General features: G+C 35.4%; 1 protein-coding gene across 1 annotated transcript; it reads left to right on the top strand.

Annotated features, from left to right (window-relative positions):
- Positions 1-536: 536 nt before the first annotated feature.
- LOC141714794 (uncharacterized) lies at positions 537-3,427 on the top strand. Its single transcript, XM_074518292.1, has 6 exons — positions 537-627; positions 687-1,511; positions 1,635-1,875; positions 2,580-3,009; positions 3,124-3,219; positions 3,311-3,427. Exons 1-6 carry the CDS (start codon positions 537-539, stop codon positions 3,425-3,427), a joined length of 1,800 nt encoding a protein of 599 aa, XP_074374393.1.
- Positions 3,428-8,419: the final 4,992 nt, after the last annotated feature.

Below are 8,419 nucleotides of genomic sequence, written 5' to 3'. Positions count from 1 at the left end.
TGTTTCATATTGTTTGTTTTAGGTCTAAATTAGAGATTACAAAAGCCACTGAACGCCATCGAAGTAGGTGTTTGGGGCTTGTCGTTGTAAGTAACATGGTTTATGAGTGAATACTAGATGAAATCTTAAGACTGAGCTATTGTTTCTACATTTTTTTTCCTAATTAGAGTGAATATAGGAATTTTATATTGATTATACTAGGTAGTAAATGTACTATAATATATAGTAAATTAGAGTAAATATAAACGTATTCAGTAGTACTTGCTTACTTGTAATTAGAGTACTATTATGTATAAAATATAAATGAATTATGACTTGTAAATATGGGCAGGTATGATGATTACCTAGAATGTACTCTCGCATTAACAACATTAACATATAGTACTAGTATGTATAAAGTATAAATGAATTATGAGTTCTAAATATGGGCAGGTGTATGTAATAAGTGCTTTTAATATAGTACTAGTAATTGTATATAATCTTCGTTACCATGTAAGTTAATACTTTATTTGACAATCAGGTAGTTTGAGAATAACATGGACAAATCTTGGATTTTCAAAGATAGGGACACACTTGACTATGAAATCGGGGTTGAAGAGTTTTTGATATTTGCCGAGGAAAATGCTAGTGATCCTAAAAAATCCCCTGCCCCTGTAAAAGATGTGCTAACTTTAAAAAAATTGCAGTTAAGATTATCAGGGGACATTTATATGAAAATGGTTTTAGTTTGGGGTACCTTAATTGGATTTGGCATAGACAAGGGTCTGCAAGTAGGACATCAGTTAATAGCAATGCTCCGACCCCTGCATCTACGCCTGCCCCTGCTCCTACGTCTGCCCGCGCACTGATACCTTCCCCTGGCCTTGCATCAGAAACAGTCAATATTTGTGATGCTGCATATAATTCGAGTGAGTACAATAATGAGTTGTATCAGTTTAGGAGATTTGTGGCTGATGTTGAACACCCTTTGTATGAGGGTAGTGAATGTACCAAGTTGGAGTCGATGCTAAAATTGCACAATTGGAAAGCTAGGTTTGGAATTAGTGATAGTGCCTTTAACGATTTGTTGTCTACCATTGGCTCTCTCCTTCCTAAGGACAATGTGATGCCACCTAATGCATATGAAGCCAAGAAAACCTTATCCGACTTGGGCCTAGAATACATAAAATATCACTCATGTCCAAATAATTGCATACTGTATTGGGGGGTAAATGTTGATGCTTCCGAGTGTCCTAAGTATCGTTTATCTCGCTGGAAGTTAGAAAAGGATGGTAAAGTAAGGATTAATGTTCCTGCTAAAGTAATGTGGTATTTTCCAATTATACCGAGATTCAAACGGATGTTTAGATCTCCTTCTACATCTGAACTAATGACCTGGCACTCAAAGCAGCGAATAGAAGATGGAAAGATGCGGCATCCAACCGACTCTCCTTCTTGGAGAAATATCGACTATAGGTGGCCTGCCTTCGGTAGTGATACAAGAAACATTCGTTTAGAGTTGTCTGCAGATGGTATAAACCCGCATACTAACGGTCTAACCAATAGATACTCTTGTTGACCAATAGTATTAGTGACTTATAATCTTCCTCCGTGGTTATGTATGAAGAGGAAATTTATGATGCTAACAATTTTAGTTTCCGGTCCACATGAGCCTGGCAATGACGTTGACGTATATTTACAGCCTTTAATCGATGATTTAAAGTTATGGGAAGAAGGTGAACCAAATGTTTATGATGCATACACCAAGTCATATTTCACTTTAAAAGCAATTTTATTGTGGACAATAAATGGCTTTCCTGCATATGGAAATTTGTCTGGATGCGTTAATAAAGGTTATATGTGTTATCCAGTATGCGCTGATGATACAGTTGCCAAGTATTTAAGCCATAGCAAGAAGATGTGTTACCAAGGCCATCGGAGTTACTTGGCTAGGAATCATCCATATAGGAAGCAAAAGGCCGCTTTTAATGGATAACAAGAATTAGGGCAGGCACGTCAACCTCTGTCTGGAGAAGAGGTTTTATTGTAGCAAGATAAAATTGAATTTCAGTTTGGGAAGGAAGGAAGGAAGTCAAAGAAGGTTGATTGCCCATGGAAGAAAAAGTCTGTTTTTTTCGAATTAGAATATTGGAAGTTTCACCATGTCTGTCATTGTTTAGATGTCATGCACATCGAGAAGAACGTGTGTGATAGCTTGATCGGCATAGTATTAAATATGAAACAGAAGTCTAAAGATAGTGAAGCTTCTCATCTTGACATGATTGACATGGGGGTTAGGGCTGATCTAGCTCCACAAAAAGGAGAAAAAAAACCTACTTACCTCCTTCGATTTTTAATTTGTCCAAGGCAGAAAAGAAGAAAATGTTATCATCGTTAATGCACATGAAACTTCCTTATGGACACGCGTCGAACATTAAAAATTGTGTTTCCATGGAAGAATTAAAGATGTTTGGGATGAAGGCCCATGACTACCACATCTTACTCCAACAACTGCTTCCTACTGCAATTCGTGCGGTACTTCCAAAAAAAGTCAGGGTCACCATAATTAGGTTGTGTTTCTTTTTTAATGCTTTGTGCAGCAAAGTTGTAGACATATTAAAACTAGATAAATTGCAATCAAATTCAATAGTAACTTTGTGTGAGCTGGAAAAAATCTTGCCTGCATCATTTTTTGATATAATGATACATCTCATAGTGCACTTGGTTCGGGACTTACGGTTATGTGGGCCGGTATTTTATAGATGGATGTATGCATTTGAGAGGTTTAATAAGGTGTTGAAGAGTTATGTACGCAACCGTTATTACCCCAAAGGCTGTATAGCTGAATGCTATCTTGGAGAAGAATCAGTAGAATTCTGCCACGAGTTTGTCAAGCAAGCTTGCACCACTGCTGGTCTTCGTAAAGATGAAGGCAAGTTAAGTGGTCCATTATCTGTTGTGACAATGAAATCAATCGAAGAAAAAGAGCGGGATGAAGCTCATTTACATGTTCTTCTAAACAACGTTGAAGTACAGCCATATATTTTGTAAGAATTTATTAATTTTGTGGTTGTTCAATTAATATATAAATTATATATTTACTGGCTAGTTAATGATTATATAATTTCTGTTGGAATGCATAAGGAGTATCTAGAGGGAATCCATCAAGGAAAAAAGAAAAGTGTTCATTGGCTCTTGAGAGAGCACAATCGCCTTTTTGCCGATTGGTTTCTAGAAAAAGTTTGTATTTTTATAGTTTCATTTGTGCCTAATTTATTTGCTCCGTAGTAATATGGAATTTAGAAGTATTTTTGTTTCTGAAAATGTGTAGGTTAGTAGTGAAATGGTGGAGATTCCTGGAGGAGTTTCAGAGACAATAAGATGGATAGCCGGAAAACCATCATTTTCAGTTTTGACTTACGAAGCTTATCTAGTAGACGGGGTCTGATACTTTACAAAAGAGCGAGACGGTGTGAGGGTTGTTCAAAACAGCGGAGTGTCTTTGGTTGCTAAAACTGTCCAAGTGTCTAGCGCTAAAGATTTGAACCCCGTAGAAAGTGACTTGACATTTTACGGTGTTATCTTAGAAATATGGGAGCTAGATTATCATGCATTCAAAGCCCCGTTATTTTTATGTAATTGGGCAGATAATGACAAGGGAATTAAGATGGATGATCTTGGGTTCAGACTTGTCGATCGAAGTCGACAAGGCCACAAGAGAGATAAGTGAAGGGTTTTTAGCACATAAACGCAACGAAAACGTAAATTTAAATCTTAAAAAAAAACGAAACCCTCCGCAGGATCCATGCGAAAAATAATATTTAATTCGTAGTTCAGTATGTTTACCTTAAGAAGTTTTACGTTAATGGAAAGATGGAGGTCTTTAATGGCGATCCAAAAATGATGAACGGAGATCCTTAGCAGCTGCTCCTCAAGTGTGAAGCACTCCACCGGTATCCACCAAGAAAATGATGTAATGAAGGAGGAGGAGATGGAAAGAATTAGGGTTTTGTAAATCTTTTTGGTTTAGGCAAAAATAGGGTCTATAATAGTATATTTATAGGCAAAATTTTCAGCTGAAAATTTTCCCATAAAATATTATTATTATTAACCCTTTATTATTCTCACTAATAATTAAAACACCTTTTAATTATTAATCCTTTTTCTAAACACTTTAGAAATAATTCTCTCACTTGATTTAATTTCCAAAAATTAAATTCTTAATTAATAATAATAATAACTTTTTCTTAATTAATTTATAATCAATTAAATCTCATTTAATCAATTATTAAATTTGTCAATTAATTATTTATTTCATAAATAAATAATTATCAGCCATTATTAATTAATTTCTCCACCATTAAATCATTCTCTTTTATGGTGTGACCCTTTAGGTTCAATATTAAGCCGGTAGTAGAAATAAATAATAATAAAACTATTTTATCATTATTTATATAAATTCTCTAATTCATTAAATATGATTAATTAATTAATCATATCTATTCTACATCGTGAGGGATACTTCTCAGCATATCGCGACTATCCGGATAATACGAATTCACTGCTTAGAATACCAAGAACCTATTCAGTGAGTAGTTACCGTACAATTAATTCCTTCTACCATGTAATGTCACGATTAAATACAAGGCATGGAACTTGTGTCAAGCCTATCTTATTTAATCACTTGCTTTCCCATTCACTATGCTTAGTTCTATTTAATGTAAATTAGAAACTCCTTTCTAATTTCATTCACTCTGGCCAGAGATTCCTGAACTAACATAAGTGGATCAGCATTGAACATTCTCTTCCTTCACTGGAAGGGGTAGATCCTTTATTGATCATACACTATCTTCGTGTACAAATTCCTATACCCAGTAGAGCCCTTATAATTGTCCCTTGAGACTAAGAACTAAACCAAAGCATAGTTCAGTGTACACAAGATGACTATGATGACCTCAAGTCTAAGGATACTTGTACAACTATCACTATGTGAACAACTGCTGACACGTGAGTGAACTCCATCAGTTGTTCAGCTGTGTGAGTCATGTTCAGTGAACTTATTCTATAATAAGCACCTACATACTAGCTATAGTGTCACCACACAAATGTCTATGAGAACAGACATCCTTCATAATGAAGCAAGCATAGTATGTACCGATCTTTGTGAATTATTAATTATTAGTTAGTAATCCTACAACCAGGAACTATTTAAGTTTAGAGTTATCATCTTTTAGGTCTCATTATTATGATCTCATCACAATCCATAAAAAGCTTTACTCTAAACTGTGGTATATCTTATTTAAACATTTAAATAGATAGAGCCCGCAATAAAAACAAAACAAGTCTTTTATTAGTATCAATGAAATCAAAACAGATTACATAAAAGTTATTCCTAAATCCTCATACATGATTGGACTTAGGACATATCTCTTTCAATAAGTATGTGTCTATGGATCAAGTAAAGCAAGTTTATTATATTCAAGATCCGGTGGATGCCAAGTGGTCCGTTGTATTAACCTCTACAACTCGAGACTACCAAGATGTGTATAACGATGATGATTTAGGAGACACAACCATGGAAAATCCCCCATTCTGCTGCCAAATTCCTATATGTGATGTCGGTGAAGATGTTGAAAAAAATATTAGACAAAATATTAAGGGCGTTTGGGTTAAGAAGTGATAATATTATTTGAAGTCATGTATTTGTTAATTCTGTGATGAGACTATTGTAATGTTACAATATTATTGAATTTCCTTTTTATTTGAATCGTGTAAATTAAATCTGTTATAGCTTTATGACTGTGAAAATAATATTTGTAGTCATGTACCTCCTTTTTTTATAACTGTTTAGCATTGTTTATGCCTAATAATATTATTTGAATTTTCGTATGTTTATGACTGTTTATGAATGCATAGTCACCGTGTCTGACTGTTTATAAATGTTTATGTATGCATACTTCACTAGTTTAGTTATGACTGTTTATAACTATTTATATATACTTGTGACTAATGAAATATATGTTTCATTTTCAGATTGAAAAAGGATAAATGGCAAATAAAAAACAAAAATCTAAAGTACAATTCCAAGAAGGCCTCAACAAGTCAGATGAAGAGGTGGATAAAAGCTTGGAGCCGGAAATAGAACCTCAAGATGAAACAGAACCTCAAGATGAAAATGTGGATTATATGGAAGAAACGCAAGCAACAGTCACTACTTCCGAAACTACAAAGAAAAGGTATGGATCTGCCCGAGGGGTTTCCGCTATGCACAAAGTGGTGGTGAGGAAGGCGCAGGGCAAGAAAACAAAAGTATCGTGCAATGCACATGGAGTTCCAGTCGGGAATGCAAGGAACAGTCTACAGTCCTACACCAGAATGTTGGCTAGGACGATGATTCCGATTGATTATCCTAACTGATCAAAGGTACCTGATGAACTAAAGGAGAAAATATGGATCGATGTGAAGGTATATAAATAAGCAATTTCTTATGCACTTTGTAAATTTTGCACTTTCTTGTACTCATGTAGAGCATAACATTGGTTTCAGGAGACATTTAAAGTCCCCAACCAACTTCAGAAGGGGATGATCAGGTCTACAGGAGTAAAGTGGAGAAATTTTAAAGCAAATTTAACAAGAGATTATGTTAAGCCGTATCTTGGACAGAAGAAGAAACTACGAAAGCCTCCAGTGAAGTATGCTTTTGTTGGTAAGAAGGCTTGGAAAAATTTTGTTGCTGAAAGGACTACCTCGATATGGAAGGTATACGCGAAAGAGATCGTGTGTTTATATCTGTATTTTATTTATGTTGTGACTTGATATTTTTGTGTATTACAAATATTTTAGGAAAAATAGCATGTTAATATTATTTAAAATGTTTGTTGTAGTCACTTAGTGAAAAACAAATGGAGCGGGTGAGCAATCGAAAATATCCTCACCGCACATCTAGAAAGGGTTATGTTGGATTGTTGGAGGAAAAGGTAACCTCCGTTTAAGCATTGAACTTAAATAATTGCATTCTACATATATTGTTGTTTTAATATTTTTTTGATTTTAATCAGCAAAAGAAAGGAACCTTGGCTCCCGATGAAGAACCTGATCAGGCTCTTATGTGGCACAAGGCTCGTAAGGGAAAAATTGATGATGAGGAGGTTGATCCAGAGCTAGCTGAAATAGGGAAAAGAATTGTGAGTATTTAACAAGCAGCGTTAATTTTTTTAATTCAATTCAATTCAGTTCTACTTTTAATATTTTTATGAGGAGGTTCATTCAGTTCTGATTTATATGTTAACATTCTCATGACGGGAGAATTTACTGGAGCTGCAAAGTAAGGGGGAATTCACTCCTTCTGGGAGTCAAGATGTGTTAACTATGGCCTTGCAAACTCCCGAACATTCGGGGAGGGTTCGAGGAGTTGGAGGCTTTGTTAGCCCATCAATTTTCTTTAATTTACCAAATGGAAAAAGAAATAGAATAACCAAAGCTGAGTTGTTGGCCCGGGATCGTGAGAGGGATGCAGAGTTGGAGAAGGCCAAGCAAGAGATGGCGAAGGAAATGGAGAAAACAAGGCAGGAGTTGGCTGAACTGAAGGGCTTGCTCAGTAAAGCAAATATTTCATCTCCTCTGGTTTCGGATAAAGCAAGTTATGATGTAAGTGGTGTCAAAGAAGCCAAGGCAGGGGTGGCAAAAGACCTGGAACCACTTATGGTTGATGATCAAATGGATCCTTTTCCACCAGAGAACAAGGTAAAATAACAAGGTAAAATAACAAGCACATTTATTTAATTTAGCTCAACATTATTCAAGCATTCGTCATAGTTACTTGTTAAATATATATATGTGTGTAGGCTGGTCCATGAAAATGTGAGTTAGTTGTGGGCACAATAAAAAATAAGGTGGCATTTGGCTTGTTGTTTGACGATGATGACATGAATAAATCTATTCACGGATTTCTAATGCAGCCTGGTTGTGCTCGTGTCTCAGTGGATGGGCCAATCCAAGGAGAAGCCCTGTTCCGGTAGTCGGTGATATTGAAACAATAGAGCAGGCTATTGGCTCATACGTCTCATGGCCCCGTGACTTAATCATATTCCCAGATGCCCCTGCTACCGCGGTATATATTTTTACATCTATGTTTTATTGGATCTCGCACTATTATATTAACTCTATATTTATTTTAATAAATTTGATAATATTTTCAGAAAAGTAAAAGGAAAGGGAAGGATCCTTTAACTGATTTACATAAGGTTCAGTCCTTATTTGAGAATATGGAAATCAATAAAAATGTTCTGAAGCGCTTTTGGTTGTTGTATAAACATGCAACGATATTCATGAAGTCCACTAGAAACTCCATTCAAATCCCGTGCGATGCGGAGGTGTTTGGTGTTGAGAAAAGAAATTTCATTTTGCATGAAAACATAATTGCTTTGCTTGAGTTTAAAAT

Source organism: Apium graveolens, chromosome 3 (assembly GCF_009905375.1).
Source record: "Apium graveolens cultivar Ventura chromosome 3, ASM990537v1, whole genome shotgun sequence".
NCBI lineage: Eukaryota > Viridiplantae > Streptophyta > Magnoliopsida > Apiales > Apiaceae > Apium > Apium graveolens.
The sequence above is the reverse complement of the archived record's forward strand: the minus strand, read 5'-3'. Positions and strand labels throughout refer to the sequence as shown.